Consider the following 20,983-nt stretch of genomic DNA (forward strand, 5'->3'; position numbering starts at 1 on the left):
CTTCTGTATCTCTGACTACAGTCTTTAGTTTAAAATCTAATTTATCTGATATGAGAATCGCTACTCCGGCCTTCTTTTGAGGCCCATTGGCATGAAAGATGCTTCTCCATCCCTTCACTTTCAGTCTGGGTGTATCCTTAGGTTCAAAATGGGTCTCTTGTAGACAACATATGGATGGGTCCTGTTGTTTTATCCAATCTGCAACCCTGTGTCGTTTTATGGGTGCATTTAGGCCATTCACATTGAGAGTGATTATTGAGAGATAGGTTTTTATTGACATCGTGTTGCCTTTGAAGTCTTTCTGTCTATAGATTGTTTCTATATTTCTGTTCAATGATATTCTTAGGATTTTTTCTCTTTTATAGGACCCCCCTTAATATTTCCTGCAGTGTCGGTTTGGTGGTTGCATAGTCTTTTAAGCCTTGCCGGTCTTGGAAACTCTTTATCTCTCCTTCCATTTTAAATGTCAGTCTTGCTGGATAGAGTATTCTTGGTTGCATGTTCTTCTCATTTAGTACTCTGAATATATTTTGCCAGCCCTTCCTGGCTTTCCAGGTCTCTGTGGAAAGGTCTGATGTTATTCTAATGGGCTTTCCTCTGTATGTAAGAAGCTTCTTTGTCCTAGCTGCTTTTAAGAGGGTCTCTCTTGAAACATAATTCCCCATTTTAACGATAAGGTGCCGTGAGGACTTTCGAGAATATAAAATCTTGGGAGGAAATCTTTCTGCCTCTAGTACATGAACGTTGTTTCCATTCGTGAGATTGGGAAAATTTTCATAGACAACTTCTTCCACTATATCTTCTAGACTTCTTTCTTTTTCTTCCCCTTCAGGGATTCCAATAATTCTGACGTTGGAACGTTTCATGGCATCGTTTATTTCCCTGACTCTGTTTTCGTGGCTTCTGAGCTGTTTGTTCCAGGCTTCCTCCTGATCCTTTCTCTCTATCTGTTTGTCCTCCAGATCACTAATTCTATCTTCTGTCTCAGTTACCCTAGCTTTTAGAGAATTTAGATTGGATTGGAACTCATTGAGAGCATTTTGAACATCATCCCTGGTGGCTTTCAGTTCTGCCCTAACATTGTGAACATCATCCCTGGTGGCTTTCAGTTCTGCCCTAATCAATTCTGTTTGGTCATCCATGGCTTTCTCCAACCTAGCTATTGCCTGGATAATTGTTAGTCTGAATTCCTTTTCTGACATATTGTCTATGTCGATAGCCATTAGCTCTGTTGCAGAAGGCCCATCCTCTGTATTTTTCTTCTGTTGGGTATTCCTCCTCCTAGTCATTTTGGTAAGAGATGACTAAACAGATGCAGCTGGACTTATCGATTGTGGTGCAGTCAATGTTCACCCTGGAACGCTTCTGTGCAATCAGGATTCCCCACCCAAATGAGAGAAAAAAGAAAAGAAAAAGAAATAGAGAAGAAGAAAGAAAAAAAAAGGGGAAAGAAAAGAGGGAAAAAAAGGAAAAAAAAAGGAAAAAAAAGGAAAAAAAAAAAAAAAGAGAGAGAGAGATAGGAAAAAAAGGGAAGATAAAAGAGAAGGCTCAGCCCAAATGGGCCACAAGGTAAGATTTGTGGAGTATACAAACAAAAACAGACAGACAAAAAGAGTGATAAAAGTATATGACAAGAGAAAAAAATATGTATATATAAGCAAAAAAAAGGGAAGAACCTCATCAGAAAGAACCCCAAGTATAAGGTTTATATATTATTAGGACAAACACAAATTCACAGAAACACTGACAGAAGGAAAAATTGGGAGAATGGTTATAGATTCTCAGTGTGGGTGAGGAAGGTTATTTTGATTCTTCCTGAAGGTATCTTGATGTTTTTGTTAAGGGACTCAACTTTCCTAAGTTACAGGGGGATTAGAAACTGGTTTGCTTATAGGGGTAGCATTGATTGGGGAAAGGGGATTACCTTGAAGTTTAACTCTATATGTATAGTAGAAAATAAAAATTAAAAAAGAATAAACTAGACTAAACTAAGTTAAAATTAAAAAGAATTAAAAAAATAGAAAAACAAAAGAAAAACACGGGTATATGTATCAAAAAGTTCAGGTTAGAAGGTTATTAAAGAATTTGATGTACTGGACATCTCAGTGTGATGGTAAATAGGTTAAAAAATTATAAAAAGTATAAAAAATAGGTTAAAAAATTTAAAAAGAACCAGAATATTGGTAAAGAGTTAAAAATAAAAGTTGTATTTATGAAGTAGTGGTGATTGTTCTCTTGTAGTCTTTTTTTTTTTTTTTCTTCCTTCCTGGTTGGTTTTCTGGGGGAGGGGCCTGCCACGTGGGTTTTCAGACAATGATGTTCCCTGAGTTAGGTCCTCCTGCTCCCCTCAAGGGGGTGAGCTCTTTTTTTTTTCAGGAAACTGTTTTTTTTCAGCCTTTTGTTCTCTGGGGGTTTTTATGTTCTTTCATCTGCTTTCTCTCGCCTTGACAGCTTTTGATGGTTTTTGGAGGTTTAGAGGAGAGCAAACAGCACCCCAACCTCCCTCTCAGAGAGAAGCCTCAGACTGTTTTGCAAAAGCTGCTGGCAGAGTCGGTTCTGAGTCACTGTCCCTGGGGATGCAGGAGCTCCTCGTTGTACCCAAAACCAGGGCAGCGGTGGCTGTCTAGGCAGCTCCAGACCGCCAGAGAGGTTCCGAGCAGAGATCGCGCACTGAGATTTTCCCGCTGTCCCGGGCTGGGAATGTCTGGTTTTTCTGGCTGCCAGAGCTCCAGGCTAGCGCCTATGAGCACCTTTCCCAAGGGAGGGTGTGGGACGCGCGCGTTTCAGGATTGCCGTCTGGCCAGGCTCCCAGCCCCTCATGGGAGCCAGACCCCACTCGTTCTCGGGCACGCTGGCGTTCAGGTGCAGTGGCCGCTCAGGGATGGAGACCTGATTTCTCCGCCGCACTCTCTCTGGCTCCGCGCCAGGGGAGGCTGTCCTGGGTCCAGGGACTTAGGTCCCTGACCCTAACCGCCCAGGTTCCCACTATTACCCCCCCCGCGATCCTTTGCTCTTTGTTTTTTGAGTGCTTTCAACCAGACTCCAAGTTAATGCTGGTCCCCAGACTCAGAGCACTCTCGTGTTGGGGTGTTACTTTCCGATAGGTCACCTCTGGTGGCTCCCTCCCCCTTTTGTTTATCTTTGGACGTTCCCAGTCTGCTTTACCTGCCACTGGCGTCTTCTGCTCCTGTAGAGATCCAGACGTGTATAATTCTGATCTCAGGCTGATTTCATGGGTGGTCGGAGTTCTTTGGTAGGTAATCAGCTCACTTTAGGGTACAGGTTGAAATGGTGCCTCCTCCTACTTCCACGCCATCTTGACTCCCCTCTCCTTTGCACATTTTTAAAAAATTAATTAATTTTTTCAGTGTAACAGTATTCATTGTTTTTGCACCACACCTAGTGCTCCATGCAATATGTGCCCTCCCTATTACCCACCACCTGGTTCCCCTAACCTCCCACCCCTTCAAAACCCTCAGGTTGTCTTTCAGAGTCCATAGTCTCTTATGGTTTGCCTCCCTTTCCAATTTCCCTCAACTTCTTTCTCCTCTCCATCTCCCAATGTCCTCCATGTCATTTGTTATGCTCCACAAATAAGTGAAACCATATGATACTTGACTCTCTCTGCTTGACTTATTTCACTCAGCATAAGCACTTCCAGTCCTGTCCATGTTGCTACAAAAAGTTGGGTATTCATCCTTTCTTTCTTTTTTTTTTTTTTTCTTTGCACATTTTAAAATTGTTTGTCTTTTTTGTTGATTTCTAAGAGTTCTTTATGTATTCTGGATATTAGGCCCTTACCTTATATGGTTGGCAAGTATTTTCTCCTATTTTCTCTTCTTGCTTTTCACTTTCTTTCTAATATTTTCAAAGCACAAAGCTTTACACTTTGTTGAAGTCCAGCTTAACCTATTTTTCTTTTTGTTGCTGTGCTTTTGATAATTTATTTAAGAAACCATTGCATTAGTCAGGGTCACAATGATGGACACCTGTGTTTTCTAAGAGTTTCAGCTCTCATGTTTAAGTCTTTGATCCATTTGAGTTTAATTTTGTATGTGAGGTGGAATCACAATTTTATCCTTTTGCATTTGGATAGCCAGTTGTCCCAGCATCATTTGTTGAAAAGACTGTTCCCAATTACTTCTCATTATTAGAGTTGATTAAGTGTTAAATTCAAAAGAATCAAAGAGCCCAATTTTGTAATATTCTTTGGTAATGTGTTCCAGATTTCTCTAAGAATTATTTTTAAAAATACTAACTTTAAGTTTCATTTGCCTTTTACCTTAATGAAAATTGATAGCTTTTTTATATGTTATTCTTGAATACTTTTTAGAAGTTTTAAAAAAGTAAACAAATGATCAGAATTAGCAATATCTTTGAAGGCAGCTTTTATAATTCTGGAAAATAGACTCATTCCTTTTATAATATTTTATGATATTTTTATATAGTACATTTTGAAATTTTTTGTGTAAAAAAATTTTTTTGAAGTTTTTTGTTTTTTTCAGCTTGTAAGTGTATCTTCATGATCTTTTTCATAATGATTTATTGTATTGTTTCTTTCCTTCAACTTTTGAGTTTAAAAATCCCAAACTTTGAAGAAAGTTGAAAAAATAGTACATGAATATCAAATTACCTTTCCTCTAGATTCACTAGTTTTTAATATTCTACCACATTTGTGTGTATTTTCTCTTTTCCATCTCTCTGCTTGATATTGTAGACATTATGCTTCACTTATAAATTATTTCATGTGTATCTCCTAAAAACAAGGATATTCTTTTATATAACTATGATACCATTATTACTCCTAATAAAATTAATATTGCCATTAATAATATTATCAAATATACATGAAATATTCTTTTTTTTTTTTTTTACCTCTTCTCAAAGTGTTTTTTTAAATGGCTATATTTTCCTTTTCAGTGTTCAGATTTAGGCTCCAGTCAGGGATCACACATTACATTTAGTCTTTCTTTTTCTTTTCTTCCTTTGATGCAGAATAGTCTCTTGGCCATTTTTTACTTTTCAGGATATTGACTCTTTTTTAAGATCCCATGTCCCTTTTTTGTATATTTTTTACCATTTGGATTTGTCTGATTGTTTCTTCATGGTTAGATTCAGGTTAAACAATACTATCTTGGTGATAAAGATGCATATTATATAGTTTGCTCAGTGATTTCCAGGAGATTGAACTAAAAAAGGAATATTTCATTTCTTCTTCCTTACCCACAACCAACCCAAAATCGAGGGAATCAAAGAATCTGCAATTATTGGGAACATCAGACTTCAAAATCTTGACCTGATGTTTTTCATACTTTGGCAAACTTAGTTTTTTTAAGTTATCACTTTGATTATAAGAAATGCTAGTCTACTAGAAGAGCACCAGTCTGGATGGTAGGAAATGGGTGCATGAGATGTGAATTGTTTTACTCATTTGTTTATTTAAGAGATGCTGTTGATCATTTCCTCACATCATACAGTTGCTGTGTGTGTGTGAGAACTGGATTCCAGTTTTTATTGCATTTGGCCATTAAGATGTCATTTATTTTTTACAGAGTAGGTATAGTAGTAGAAACCTCATTATGGTCATTTGAGGAATAAAATAAAGTAGTGAAAGTAGTAACACTAAATGCATGCAAGTCCTTAGCTTAGTTGTAGAATTGAGAGAATTTCTCATTTCTTTTTTCTTCCCCTCCCTACCTTCCCTGTTTCTTTTTTTTTCTTCCTTTAAAACCTAGTCTGATGGTGAGGAACTGCTAGAGAGGTTGAGACACAAAAGGAGAGGAATAACTAGCATTGTAAGATACTGGAAGATGTGACTAAGAGAACACAAGTGGAGGGATAAGCTTTAGATAGGCAAACCCATACCATTTGATTTAAGAGGAAACGTATCCAAATGGAGAAGTGAAGGTGTATAAGGGGAGAGAGGGTTAGGTACTTGAAGGAGTCAGGTGGCCTTTATTTTTACTGATATATGAGTTAATTTCATCTGCCAAGAGTGAGTTTAGGTAAGAAATTTGAAAAGAGATGAGGGTTTGTAGTTGGCCAAGGATAAGTAAAAGAATTAATGAGTCATTTTGATAGCCTGAGAATGGGTTTAATTGACCCAGTTCTTCATTTCTGCTTTTTTCTCTACCTGATTTTCCCCATATAAAGAGGTTGAATTGAATTGTGTGGAAGTGGGGTTGAACTGAAGATTAGAGGTTTGAAGGAGTTGTGGGGTGAAAGGTAAAGGGGGGATGGGAATTGAGGATGCTAATGAGAGGGTAGTGAGATGTTTGGTAGTCTGTGGAGAAGAGGAGCATGTGTGCAGGAAGAAATGATTGACTCAGTAAAGTAGAGGGATGGGGCATGGTTTGCTTCGATAAGGTCAAAGAATAGATGAGGACTAAAAGGTTATAGCCAGAGATAAATCGATGTTTAGTTTCAGAGTTGGAATAAGTGTGAGTGGTGATAAGGTCTAGGTTAGGGTCCCTGGAATGGATTAGTGGGATGAATGCAGTTGTATTTGTTTAGGGAAAGAATAGTTGAGGTATGCACATCATATTGATTGTGCCTTGAAATTGCCCAGGGTAATGACGAGATTTGTGTTGGTAAGGTAGAAGGATCTTAGAGCTTAAGGCTTCATTGATTATGGAGAGTGAGGAAGAAATGGGTTCAATAAAGAACATTACATTCTAGCACAGCCAGATAGCATACCTCTCAAAGAGAAGTGGATTTCATGCAAATGTGGAGGAGTTTTAGCCTAGAAGCAGCTAACAGAGGAGCTAGGAGAATATGGACTCTCTTCTCTCTGTTGTGTATGTAGGGTGTTAGAGAAATCCATTAGATTGGATTTTATAGAGCAAGTAGTTCTGGCAAGAGAAATGAAACTTTATACTATTAATGACTAGGGTGGGAGTGCAAGACTATAGATTTTTTTTTTAATGAAAACATGAGGGTTTCTTTCCTTTCTAAAAGATTTTATTTATTTGAGAGAGAGAGAGAATGAGGACAGAGCATAAGCAAGGGGAGTGGCAGAGGGAGAGGAAGCAGGCTCCCCGCTGAGCAGGGAGTTCTAAGACCTGAGCAGAAGGCAGACACTTAACTGACTGAGCCACCCAGGTACCCTGAAGGCATGAGGATTTCAAAGAGCCCAGTGGAATTGATTGGAATAAGAAAGAAGCAGGATGATAAATCAAGGGTTGAAAATATAGTAGAATATTGAGATAGCAGTTTGAGGACTCACTGTGATGGGGTCCCTGTGTAAAATACAGATTATGGAAACCAAACAATGATAATTGCTTAATTTTGAATGGGGGTGAAGGATATTAGTGAAATTGCTGAAATGTAATACATTTAGAAATGATAAAGATAGCTAACCTGACAATTTTAAACTATTAAAAATGAAAAATGCTTAATTCTGACTTGCTTGTAATAATATGTCCACTGGGTGTCGCTGTGGCTTCATGTTTAGTTATACAAATAACTAGGTATAGGGGCTTTGTGTTTGTGGAGTCAATATTACATGAGTCTTCTGTCTGCTTATTATTCCTTTTTGCAGTGAATTTTGCTGATATCGCTTTCTGTTTATTTTTAGGTACAGCTATTTATCACCACTGCAAATAAAGCAGATACCTATTCCTAAACTGGCGGCTCCAAACTGTCTTGTTATTACCTGGGTGACCAATAGACAGAAGCACCTACGTTTTGTAAAGGAAGAACTTTATCCTTCTTGGTCTGTTGAGATAGTTGCTGAGTGGCACTGGGTAAAAGTAAGTTGAAAAAGTAACTTATTTGTTCATATAGTGTGACATATAAGTCACATAAATGTAGCATCTAATTTTTAACACTTAACATGTCACTGCTCTATTCCTTCAAAACAGTCTTTTTAAAACTTTTACAATACTCCGTTTTTTCTTTTTGATGCTAAATACTTATATCTTCTTATTCTCAAAGGCTCTTTACTTTTTGTTCTCTTTTTGTAGTAGAGTCTCAAACTGCTGGCCTTAGGAAATATTTGATTCAGGGAGCGATAACTGGATGACATTCTAAGAAGCTCTGATGTCTATAGTTTAAAAAACAACAACAAAAAACTTTGGAGAATCTGTCAGTAAACATTGAAATAGTGTTGTTCTTTATCTTCTTGCTCTTTACCCATCCACAGTTTTGAAAAGTCACCCTTTTTGAGTTCTTTCCTGTGTGTTTTTTTTCTTTTTTCTTATGTTGCTGGGCATGGGAGGGAGAATAGCTAACCCAGCACAGAAGAGGTGGAAAAAACCAAGAACCTTACGTACTTTAAATTTTAACTTAAGTTTTCAGTGTCTTATGTGCCGCTAGGCCTACTTTTGAAAGAAGTAACTCAACTCTTGGATTGGTTGAATGATCTTTAGTATCTCTGTTTACTATACGAACCAAAAAATACAGAAAAATAAGGCATCAGTTCAGAGTCCATTAGACATCCGTTTAAAGATGCATTGTCTACTTGATGAATTTTGCAAAAGCCCTCCTGCGTTTTAAAAAGATAAGCCACCTTGTTATTGATTGAATGTTTAGTATTTATATCACTGATATATTCATTTTAGACAGGAGAATTCTGTTTTTATGTACTTTGTATGTGTTTTGTGGTCTACCAGAATATCTTCTAAAAAGTGTGTACATTGTTTATTTGCACCTATTTTAATGGACTTAGCAAACAAACATTAACTGTTGTATCTTTGCTTTTAATGGCATACTTTGGGCTTAGCTTTGGTTGATTTGGTATATAGGACATTGATGGCAATATAAAACTCCATTCTACCCTGTACATCATGACAGTTCTTTTATTGTCAGAGATGGGGGCCAAAGTCAGGAAAAGGGTACCTTTTGAAATCCAGTAAATGTTAATATGTAAAATCTAAGAGTATTCTACTCATTTGTAGTACTAATCAGTAGAAGAGATGATATGATAAGCCCAGAGTTTAAAACAAAAATACAGTATATTATATGAAATGCTGTTAGATAACTATTTGTGCTGTTATAACAGAAGGGGTAATTTGCATCGAATATAAAATATATCCAAAGAATAAGATTTGCCTATATTCATATAGCACTGTGTGGAAGAGATACTGTCTCTTCTGGGCCTTAGACGTGATAATAGGACTTATTGATTTGGCTTTATAGTTATCTTGATGTTGAGTTAAAGTTTCAATAAATATGCTGATGGTGAAAATGTGTATTTCAGTGGTTAGTTAATAAACTGGTATTGCTATTATCAATTATGTTTTCAGTTTGATTAGCTTTAAGTGAGTCTTTGAGAGTATGATCACTCCAGGGTGAAATGACAAAAATTTTTTTTTTTTTTTCCATTTTATTTATTTTTTCAGCGTAACAGTATTCATTCTTTTTGCACAACACCCAGTGCTCCATGCAAAACGTGCCCTCCCCATTACCCACCACCTGTTCCCCCAACCTCCCACCCCTGACCCTTCAAAACCCTCAGGTTGTTTTTCAGAGTCCATAGTCTCTTATGGTTCGCCTCCCCTCCCCAATGTCCATAGCCCGCTCCCCCTCTCCCAATCCCACCTCCCCCCAGCAACCCCCAGTTTGTTTTGTGAGATTAAGAGTCATTTATGGTTTGTCTCCCTCCCAATCCCATCTTGTTTCATTTATTCTTCTCCTATCCCCCTACCCCCCCATGTTGCTTCTCCATGTCCTCATATCAGGGAGATCATATGATAGTTGTCTTTCTCCGATTGACTTATTTCACTAAGCATGATATGCTCTAGCTCCATCCACGTTGTCGCAAATGGCAAGATTTCATTTCTTTTGATGGCTGCATAGTATTCCATTGTGTATATATACCACATCTTCTTTATCCATTCATCTGTTGATGGACATCTAGGTTCTTTCCATAGTCTGGCTATTGTAGACATTGCTGCTATAAACATTCGGGTACACGTGCCCCTTCGGATCACTATGTTTGTATCTTTAGGGTAAATACCCAGTAGTGCAATTGCTGGGTCATAGGGTAGTTCTATTTTCAACATTTTGAGGAACCTCCATGCTGTTTTCCAGAGTGGTTGGACCAGCTTGCATTCCCACCAACAGTGGAGGAGGGTTCCCCTTTCTCCACATCCTCGCCAGCATCTGTCATTTCCTGACTTGTTAATTTTAGCCATTCTGACTGGTGTGAGGTGATATCTCATTGTGGTTTTGATTTGTATTTCCCTGATGCCGAGTGACGTGGAGCACTTTTTCATGTGTCTGTTGGCCATCTGTATGTCTTCTTTGCAGAAATGTCTGTTCATGTCCTCTGCCCATTTCTTGATTGGATTGTTTGTTCTTTGGGTGTTGAGTTTGCTAAGTTCCTTATAGATTTTGGATACTAGCCCTTTATCTGATATGTCGTTTGCAAATATCTTCTCCCATTCTGTCAGCTGTCTTTTGGTTTTGTTAACTGTTTCCTTTGCTGTGCAAAAGCTTTTGATCTTGATGAAATCCCAATAGTTCATTTTTGCCCTTGCTTCCCTTGCCTTTGCCGTTGTTCCTAGGAAGATGTTGCTGCGGCTGAGGTCGAAGAGGTTGCTGCCTGCATTCTCCTCAAGGATTTTGATGGATTCCTTTCTCACATTGAGGTCCTTCATCCATTTGGAGTCTATTTTCGTGTGTGGTGTAAGGAAGTGGTCCAATTTCATTTTTCTGCATGTGGCTGTCCAATTTTCCCAGCACCATTTATTGAAGAGGCTGTCTTTTTTCCATTGGACATTCTTTCCTGCTTTGTCGAAGATGAGTTGGCCATAGAGTTGAGGGTCGATTTCTGGGCTCTCTATTCTGTTCCACTGATCTATGTGTCTGTTTTTGTGCCAGTACCATGCTGCCTTGATGCTGACAGCTTTGTAATAGAGCTTGAAGTCCGGAATTGTGATGCCACCAACTTTGGCTTTGTTCTTCAATATTCCTTTGGCTATTCGAGGTCTTTTCTGGTTCCATATAAATTTTAGGATTATTTGTTCCATTTCTTTGAAAAAAAAGGATGGTATTTTGATAGGGATTGCATTAAATGTGTAGATTGCTTTAGGTAGCATAGACATTTTCACAATATTTATTCTTCCAATCCAGGAGCATGGAACATTTTTCCATTTTTTTGTGTCTTCCTCAATTTCTTTCATGAGTACTTTATAATTTTCTGTGTATAGATTCTTAGTCTCTTTGGTTAGGTTTATTCCTAGGTATCTTATAGTTTTGGGTACAATTGTGAATGGGATTGACTCCTTAATTTCTCTTTCTTCAGTCTTGTTGTTGGTGTACAGAAATGCAACAGATTTCTGTGCATTGATTTTATATCCTGACACTTTACTGAATTCCTGTACAAGTTCTAGCAGTTTTGGAGTGGAGTCTTTTGGGTTTTCCACATATAGTATCATATCATCTGCGAAGAGTGATAGTTTGACTTCTTCTTTGCTGATTTGGATGCCTTTAATTTCTTTTTGTTGTCTGATTGCTGAGGCTAGGACTTCTAATACTATGTTGAATAGCAGTGGTGATAATGGACATCCCTGCCGTGTTCCTGACCTTAATGGAAAAGCTTTCAGTTTTTCTCCATTGAGAATGATATTTGCGGTGGGTTTTTCATAGATGGCTTTGATAATATTGAGGTATGTGCCCTCTATCCCTACACTTTGTAGAGTTTTGATCAGGAAGGGATGCTGTACTTTGTCAAATGCTTTTTCAGCATCTATTGAGAGTATCATATGGTTCTTGTTCTTTCTTTTATTAATGTGTTCTATCACATTGATTGATTTGCGGATGTTGAACCAACCCTGCAGCCCTGGAATAAATCCCACTTGATCGTGGTGAATAATCCTTTTAATGTACTGTTGAATCCTATTGGCTAGTATTTTGGCGAGAATTTTTGCGTCTGTGTTCATCAAGGATATTGGTCTGTAGTTCTCTTTTTTGGTGGGATCCTTGTCTGGTTTTGGGATCAAGGTGATGCTGGCCTCATAGAATGAGTTTGGAAGTTTTCCTTCCATTTCTATTTTTTGGAACACTTTCAGGAGAATAGGAATGAGTTCTTCTTTAAATGTTTGGTAGAATTCCCCTGGGAAGCCATCTGGCCCTGGGCTTTTGTTTGTTTGGAGATTTTTGATGACTGTTTCAATCTCCTTACTGGTTATGGGCCTGTTCAGGTTTTCTATTTCTTCCTGGTTCAGTTGTGGTAGTTTATATGTCTCTAGGAATGCATCCATTTCTTCCAGATTGTCCAATTTGTTGGCATAGAGTTGCTCATAGTATGTTCTTATAATTGTCTGTATTTCTTTGGTGTTAGTTGTGATCTCTCCTCTTTCATTCATGATTTTATTGATTTGGGTCCTTTCTCTTTTCTTTTTGATGAGTCTGGCCAGGGGTTTATCAATCCTATTGATTCTTTCAAAGAACCAGCTCCTAGTTTCATTGATTTTTTCTATTGTTTTTTTGGTTTCTATTTCATTGATTTCTGCTCTGATCTTTATGATTTCTCTTCTCCTGCTGGGTTTAGGGTTTCTTTCTTGTTCTTTCTCCAGCTCCTTTACGTGTAGGGTTAGGTTGTGTACTTGAGACCTTTCTTGTTTCTTGAGAAAGGCTTGTACCGCTATATATTTTCCTCTCAGGACTGCCTTTGCTGTGTCCCACAGATTTTGAACTGTTGTGTTTTCATTATCATTTGTTTCCATGAATTTTTTCAATTCTTCTTTAATTTCCTGGTTAGCCCATTCATTCTTTAGAAGGATGCTGTTTAGTCTCCATGTATTTGGGTTCTTTCCAGCTTTCGTCTTGTGATTGAGTTCTAGCATCAGAGCATTGTGGTCTGAAAATATGCAGGGAATAATCCTAATCTTTTGATACCGGTTGAGACCTGATTTGTGACCCAGGATGTGATCTATTCTGGAGAAGGTTCCATGTGCACTAGAGAAGAATGTGTATTCTGTTGCTTTGGGATGAAATGTTCTGAATATATCTGTGATGTCCATCTGGTCCAGTGTGTCATTTAAGGCCTTTATTTCCTTGTTGATCTTTTGCTTGGATGATCTGTCCATTTCAGTGAGGGGAGTGTTAAAGTCCCCTACTCTTATTGTATTATTATTGATGTGTTTCTTTGATTTTGTTATTAATTGGTTGATATAGTTGGCTGCTCCCACGTTAGGGGCATAGATATTTAAAATTGTTAGATCTTCTTGTTGGACAGACCCTTTGAGTAGGATATAGTGTCCTTCCTCATCTCTTATTATAGTCTTTGGCTTAAAATCTAATTGATCTGATATAAGGATTGCCACCCCAGCTTTCTTCTGATGCCCATTAGCATGGTAAATTGTTTTCCACCCCCTCACTTTCAATCTGGAGGTGTCTTCACGTCTAAAATGAGTTTCTTGTAGGCAACATACTGATGGGTTTTGTTTTTTTATCCATTCTGATACCCTGTGTCTTTTGATTGGGGCATTTAGCCCATTAACATTCAGGGTAACTATTGAGAGATATGAATTTAGTGCCATTAGTAGCCTGTAAGGTGACTGTTACTGTATATTGTCTCTGTACCTTTCTGATCTACTACTTTTAGGCTCTCTCTTTGCTTAGAGGACCCCTTTCAATATTTCCTGGAGACCTGGTTTGGTGTTTGCAAATTCTTTGTTTTTGTTTGTCCTGGAAGATTTTGATCTCTCCTTCTATTTTCAATGATAGCCTAGCTGGATAGAGTATTCTTGGCTGCATGTTTTTCTCGTTGAGTGCTCTGAATATATCATGCCAGCTCTTCCTGGCCTGCCAGGTCTCTGTGGATAAGTCTGCTGCCAATCTAATATTTTTACCATTGTATGTTACAGACTTCTTTTCTCGGGCTGCTTTCAGGATTTTCTCTTTGTCACTAAGACTTGTAAATTTTACTATTAGGTGACGGGGTGTGGACCTATTCTTGTTGACTTTGAGGGGGGTTCTCTGCATCTCCTGGATTTTGATGCTTGTTCCCTTTGCCATATTAGGGAAATTCTCTCCAATGATTCTCTCCAATAGACCTTCTGCTCCCCTCTCTGTTTCTTCTTCTTCTGGAATCCCAATTATTCTAATGTTGTTTCGTCTTATGGTGTCACTTATCTCTCGAATTCTCCCCTCATGGTCCAGTAGCTGTTTGTCCCTCTTTTGCTTGGCTTCCTTATTCTCTGTCATTTGGTCTTCTATATCACTAATTCTTTCTTCTGCCTCATTTATCCTAGCAGTGAGAGCCTCCATTTTTGATTGCACCTCATTAATAGCTTTTTTGATTTCAACTTGGTTAGATTTTAGTTCTTTAATTTCTCCAGAAAGGGCTTTAATATCTCCAGAGAGGGTTTCTCTAATATCTTCCATGCCTTTTTCGAGCCCGGCTAGAATGTTCAGAATCGTCATTCTGAACTCTTGATTTGACATAGTACCAATGTCTGTGTTGATTAGGTCCCTAGCCTTCGGTACTGTCTCTTGTTCTTTTGTTTGTGGTGATTTTTTCCGCCTTGTCATTTTGTCCAGATAAGAGGATATGAAGGAGCAAATAAACTACTAATAGGGTGGCAAAGACCCCGGAAAAATGCGCTGTAACCAAATCAGAAGAGACCCCAAATTGTGGGGGGGAGAAAGGGGATAAAAAACAGGTTCTGAAAAAAAAAGGAAAAAAAAAAAAAAAAAGAAAAGAAAAAAATTTAAAAAATAAAACAAATAAAAAAATATAAAAAAGAAAAAATATATATATTTATATGAACTAGTCAAAAAACGTTAAAAAAGAAAAGGGTAAAAGTTTTAAAAAAATTTAGCAGAAGAAGAAAAAAGAAAAAAGAAAAAAAATTTGAAAAAAGAAAAAAAAATTGAAAAAAGAAAAAAAAATTGAAGTAGCCGCAAGACTAAAGAATCATGGGGAGAAAGCCTTGAGTTCCGTGCTTTGCTTTCTCCTCCTCTGGAATTGCTCTGCTGTCTTAGGAATTGAATCTGCTTTCTCCTTGATAGATGAACTTCGTCCTGGCTGGATATTTTGTTGATCTTCTGGGGGAGGGGCCTGTTGTAGTGACTCTCAAGTGTCTTTGCCCGAGGCGGGATTGCACCGCCCTTACCGGCGGCCGGACTAAGTAATCGGCTCGGGTTCGCTTTTGGGAGCTTCTGTTCCCTGAACGCTTTCCGTAGAGTTCCGGAGGACGGGAATGAAAATGGCGGCCTCCCAGTCTCCGGCCCGGAGGAGCCGAGAGCCTGGGGCCCCACTCCTCAGTGCGCCCCCAGAGGACAGCACCCAATCACTCCCGTATCCCCAGCCTCTAGCCGCGCTCCGAGCTCACCCAGCCCGCGACCAGTTCAAGGTAACCCCGAGCTGAGAGTTCAGTCCTCGGCTCTGTCTTTGCAGCCGGTTTCTCCGTTCTAATACCTGCGAGCTCTCCGACACTCTGACACCCCCGATCCTTCTGTGACCTTGCAGGGCCTGGGGCCACGCTGGCCCCGCGTGGGCTTCACCCCGGTTTAGCCCCTGGAGCAATGTCCCTCAGTGGAACAGACTTTTAAAAGTCCTGATTTTGTGCTCCGTTCCTCCGCCGCTTGCCGGGAGCCGGCCCCTCCCCCCGCGGTCTATCTTCCCGTCGTTTTAGATTCACTTCTCCGCCAGTCCTACCTTTCAGAAAGTGGTTGATTTTCTGTTTCTAGAGTTGCTGTTCTTCTTCTCTTGGCTCTCCCGTTGGATTTGTAGGTGTTTGCAATGTTTAGATAAGCTATCGAGCTGATCTCCTGCTACCTGATGTAGTCTCAGCCTGCTACTTCTCCGCCATCTTGACTCCCCCTGAAATGACAAAATTAAACTTCTTGGGTTTATAATGCCAAGGGCTTAGACTAAGTATTGTCTATCTTATCAGTCCCTGAGCTTTTTTTTTTTTCTAATTCTAGCTCTGACAGTTTTTAATGACAGTATATTTTATAAAGTTTAATAAGATATACTTTATTATAATCCACTTAGTCACATAGCCAGTAATCAATAAATATCATTTGAATGAATAAATGAATTAATGATAACATGGTTTCAGGAATACATTTTTAATGAAAAGTAGATTTTTATGTGTAAGATGGTAAAGTGATATTTAAAGTATTTTAGTCCCTTATAGCTGCTTTGTGAAGTGATGCTCACTAGCCATATGTGGTCTTTAGCACTTGAAATGTGGCTTATCAAAATTGAATTGATATTAAGTGTAAGATAGACATTGGCTTTCACTTAGTATGAAAGAAAAAATGTAATATACCTCAATAACTTTTTGAATTTATTACATATTGAAATAGTATTTTGTTTATGTGAGACTAAGCTAAATATATAATTATAATTACTTCCTCATTCTTTTTACTTTAAAATGTTTAATATTAGTAGAAAATTTAAATTACATATGTGGTTTGCATTTGTGGCTTACATTACATTTTTTTGGATAGCACTAGCATAAAGGTTTAATTTCTTTTTCTTTGGTAGAAACTGTATAGTGATAGAAAAAAAGCCAAACCCTTTCCTGGATATTTACAGATGTATGGTTTTATTTTGTTTTGTATTTTTGTCTCCTTCCTATCAGATCACCAATTCAGGAGAGTTTGTGTTCCCATTAGATTCTCCACACAAAAAGCCTTATGAAGGTCTTATACTGGGGAGAGTTCAAGAAAAAATTGCTGTACCATTAAGGTAGGAAAGGTGATTTTTCAAAATTGTATAAATGTATGCATTTATATATTTTATAATAATAGTACAGTATAGATCATTAACTTTCCTTAATTTTTACATTTTTGAAAATCTGGAAATGGCTCAGACCAGAAAAGTGTGAATGATATGGCACATGAAATTTTATATTATCTTTTGTTTTATCTAGTGTCTAACTGTCATTATATTGAAGAAAAGGAAATTTTAATAATGTCTCAGTACTTAAATTGCTGATTTCCATTATTGTTTCTATTCTTGAGTTTATTTTTAAATTCAGATTCTGTTTGAAAGGTGAAAAAGAATCAAGGCAACTATGGCTTATGTATGAAAAATTGTCCTTAAAATATAATTTATTTTGTTGTTTTGTTTTAATTAGGAATGAAGATGTAAAAGTACTTCCCATTCCAGATCACAAGTTAATTGTCAGTGTGCCCTGTACTCTTCATTCCCATAAGCCACCTCTTGCTGGTATGTTTTTATAAAATAGAATTTTTATGACATCTGCAGATTGAAAAAAGAACGGAATTTATTATTTGAGTGGCGTAGAGATTTGGAAACTAAATGGATGTTTTATTTTCATTAATATTCTAAAATTCATAGCAGAATTTATGAATAGTACTTTTTATTTGTTTTGTTACAAAAGCTTTATTGTTTTCATTTGGTCCATGACTTGGGAGATGGCTCTATGATGGTTAAAGGGCTGGCTGGTGGCTGCAGGGAGAGGCACAGGCAGAAGCTCTGACATCAGGTGGATGTGGAGGTGCCCCTCAAAGGCTGCTGGGCTCTGGAAGCTCCTAGTTGTGCTTGAGGGTGAGCCTTTTGAAGAGATACTTGACTGGCCCAGCCCAGCCCGGGGCCAGCCACCAGCCAGCCTGTGGAGGTTAGTCAGGTGGTCACCCAAGTTTTTGATGAGTTTTGCCTCCTCATCTGGAAGTGGCTCTCCAGGAAGTCCCACAGATGGGGATTTGTGTGGGTAGAACCCAGAGCATGCATATCCAGAAGGGCCTGGTTCAGGTTCTTCTTCAGGGCCATGCAGCTTCCATGGCATTCATGGCTTTGCCTCACTCATCTTGGGAGGGCTTCTTCATGTTTTGAAAAAAGGTGTGGCTGTCTTACTGGTTTTGCATCTTCCAAGAGATGCCTGGCCAACTTGAAGTAGAGTGCCTAGGCCTTCCGGAGTCACATTGTCACAGCCCAAATAGAAGCCCTGAGAGGTGAAGGAGGTCTGCAAATGCAGGTTGACCAGACAGTTAACAGGGGCCTCCACCTTGGGAGGATAATTCTGAGGAATCTGGGAGCTCATCACTGGTCAGCAATAAGGAGCTAACCACAAGAAATGAGGTTGGCTGGTCCTGGAAGTCATTGCTGGAAAGGAGATTGGAAGGTGGTTGGAGAGTAATCAGAGACTGGAAGAAGGGGGTCTCTGGGTCTGTTCCATCCAAAGACTTTTGAACAAGATTGTTGAACTGTTGAAGCAAGAGATAGGTTTGTGGAATTGCCAGCTGCGCTGTGTAGATTAGTTTCATTTCACTTTTGCTTTTCCTTTTATACCAATTTTTTAGGTTCCCCTTATTATATTGGTTGTTACTCCCTCACTATCCTTGACAGACTGAAGACTGATGGGGCATCTAAGGATTGTAGTTCTACTAGGGGCTTTATTTCACTCTATCCCTTGCTTGTTCTGAAACCAGGAGCTCAGCATAGCAGTTAGAGATAGTTAGAATGTCCTTGATACTTGGTAGAGATTCAGTTTTATGTTGAGGTAGTGTTGCTTTTCTGAACGATTGGAAAGGTAATTGCTGCAGCCTAGAATTCTTACTAGCCTTAGTGCTTTAATATAATGTTCATTATTCAGTGATACTAAGCAGCAAGGAATAATGGAAAGTTTTGGCTTTGGAGATTGACTAACATGAGTTTGAATCCTGGCTCTGCTACTTTATGAGTTACTCTAACAATTTTTTACCTCAAAGTCCTCATTTAAGGAGAGACTAATGGTGTTTAATTTTTTAGAGTTATTCAATCTTTTAGGGTTAAGATTACTTATAATATATTTGAAATTGTATAGCATATAGTGGAAGCTCCGTAAATGCTAAATTTTTCAAGTAAGAGTTAAAAAAAAATAGGAATGTAGGGGCACCTGGGTGGCTCAGTGGCTTAAGTGTTTGATTCTTGATTTTGGCTCAGATCATGATCCTCAGGGTCATGAGATCAAGCCCCCATGTCAGGCTTCTCATTGGGCATGGAGCCTGCTTTAGATTCTCTCTCTCTGTTTCTGTGTGTCCTCCCCACCCTCAAATAGGAATGTAAATGACATACTCAATTTGTGATTGTTTCCTATTCAAAAATTTTTTTGAGGAATGTCTTTTTTATTAATTTGGTGATTCCTGCTTAACCCAAAACTTTGAAGCTGCCACTCAGGAAAACTACAGGGTCCCCAGCCTATCTATTATTTTGTAGAATATGGGATAGTTCATGAGCCAGAATACACGGGAAAGTGAATACATATTCCCAACGTAATTTTTATTGATTGCGCTTAGGATTTCTGTTATCTTAAATTGTTTACGTGGAAGAGTTTGTAGTGTTACTTCATTTGAGAAATATTCAGATGTGTACCTGATGATCCATTCTTTGACATAGAAGCATACATACAAAGCTTTAAGTTTTGTACTGTCATAGACTGTTCATTGCATTAAATATTAGTGACTTAAATGAGAAGTGAGATTGCACTGTTCTTTGAGAAAAAAATCATGTTTGGTACATTATTCAGTGTGCCAAAACAGTATTCAATGGAGAGAATCTAATTTGTATTCTTCTCATTTGAATTTTCTTTATCATTCAGTGAGAATCAAAGCATAATTTAGTATTTGTTTTAGGACTTATTTTTTTACTTTTAAAAATCTAAAAGCTAAGACCCAACCTTTCATTCTCAAATTTAGTTAAACTGCTTATCAATTCTTTTAAAATAGGATAAAATTATGTTTAAAGATTAATCTAAGAAACAGGGTTTTAAAATAGTAGGTAAAAGTGCGTCTTTTATTAATCCTAAAAAAAATTAGTTTTAACATCCCGTATCTATGAAGTGCAGTTCTGCCATAGTCCCAGTAGAGGACAGCAAAAACACTTTTTTTTTTTTTCAAAGGATTTAGACCCTTTGAAAAGAAGAATTAGGTTTTTGGGGGGAAAATCCACATTACTTGACATATAATCCTTATGTTTTGGTTAGGTAGTGGTAGACAGGAAGTATTTGTAATCCTATATTTTTGAATTTATGTTACTGTGTAGCAAGTTGATGTATTTTTAGATGTAGAGCTATAGAAATTAAAGCCATCAGAAAATAATTTCTGCATTGTATTTTACTCTGAAATCATAATTCTCAGGATTTGGGATAGTACATGTTCTATATGTAATGCTTAGAACTTTTACATGTAAATGTTCTTAAGCTGTTTTATGCAAATTGATAAAATGAAATGTTCTCTCTTGCTCCTAGAAGCACCAAAATTTTTTTTAAAATTTTGATTTATTGCTGCATTTACTCTGTTTTTTTTTTTTTTTTTTTTTTTAGATTTTATTTATTAATTTTGACAGAGAGAGATCACAAGTAGGCAGAGAGGCAGGCAGAGAGAGTGAGAGGGAAGCAGGCTCCCTTCAGTGCAGAGAGCCCGACGTGGGACTCGATCCCAGGACCCTGAGATCATGACCTGAGCCGAAGGCAGCGGCTTAAACCACTGAGCCACCCAGGCGCCCCGTACTCTGTTTTTAAATTTTGAAGTTTACTGCCACAGATTAAAAGATAAACCATCAATAGCTATGCCTTGTAATCTAACATTATAAATGTATATAAAGTTTAAAGATTTAAAAGTATTTGGATCAAAATTGTTTTTTTATATTTTACTTTAGAGGCATTTCCACTCCTTTTACTACTTTACTCACTAACAGTTTCTATCTGAAGATTGAAACAGTTTGATGAGATTCTGTGCACTGTTTTGAACCCCTTCTCCCCTAGCCCTGCCCTTTGTTTCCAGAGCAAAAGGGGAATGACTGGCTATGTGTGCATTATTTCCTGTTCTTTGATTAGAAGTGTGTTTTGCTAATGTCAGATGTTATATAATTATTTAAGTATATGTGTATGTCATATTCATACTTTATACATTTGAATTTACTTTTTAAAAATTGAGGTATAATTGATATATACCATTATTTTAGTTTCAGGTGTACAACATAATGATTTGATAGTATATATAGAGAGAAATGATCACCAATCACAATATGTATAGATAACATTTATTACCACACGTAGCTACAAAATTTTTTCTTTGT

General features: G+C 37.8%; 1 protein-coding gene and 1 pseudogene across 3 annotated transcripts in view; one reads left to right on the plus strand and one right to left on the minus strand.

Annotated features, from left to right (window-relative positions):
• Window positions 1-20,983, plus strand: part of METTL4 (methyltransferase 4, N6-adenosine) — a 49,849-nt gene that overhangs the window by 23,384 nt on the left and 5,482 nt on the right. For all 3 annotated transcript variants that reach the window (XM_046026089.1, XM_046026087.1, XM_046026088.1), the window contains exons 7-9: window positions 7,577-7,751; window positions 16,545-16,651; window positions 17,043-17,134. In XM_046026089.1, the coding sequence (XP_045882045.1) occupies window positions 7,577-7,751; window positions 16,545-16,651; window positions 17,043-17,134 (374 nt within the window). The remainder of the gene's footprint in view (window positions 1-7,576; window positions 7,752-16,544; window positions 16,652-17,042; window positions 17,135-20,983) is intronic.
• On the minus strand, window positions 17,166-18,342 carry LOC123954704 (annotated as a pseudogene).

The sequence above is a fragment of the Meles meles genome, chromosome 12, assembly GCF_922984935.1.
Source record: "Meles meles chromosome 12, mMelMel3.1 paternal haplotype, whole genome shotgun sequence".
NCBI lineage: Eukaryota > Metazoa > Chordata > Mammalia > Carnivora > Mustelidae > Meles > Meles meles.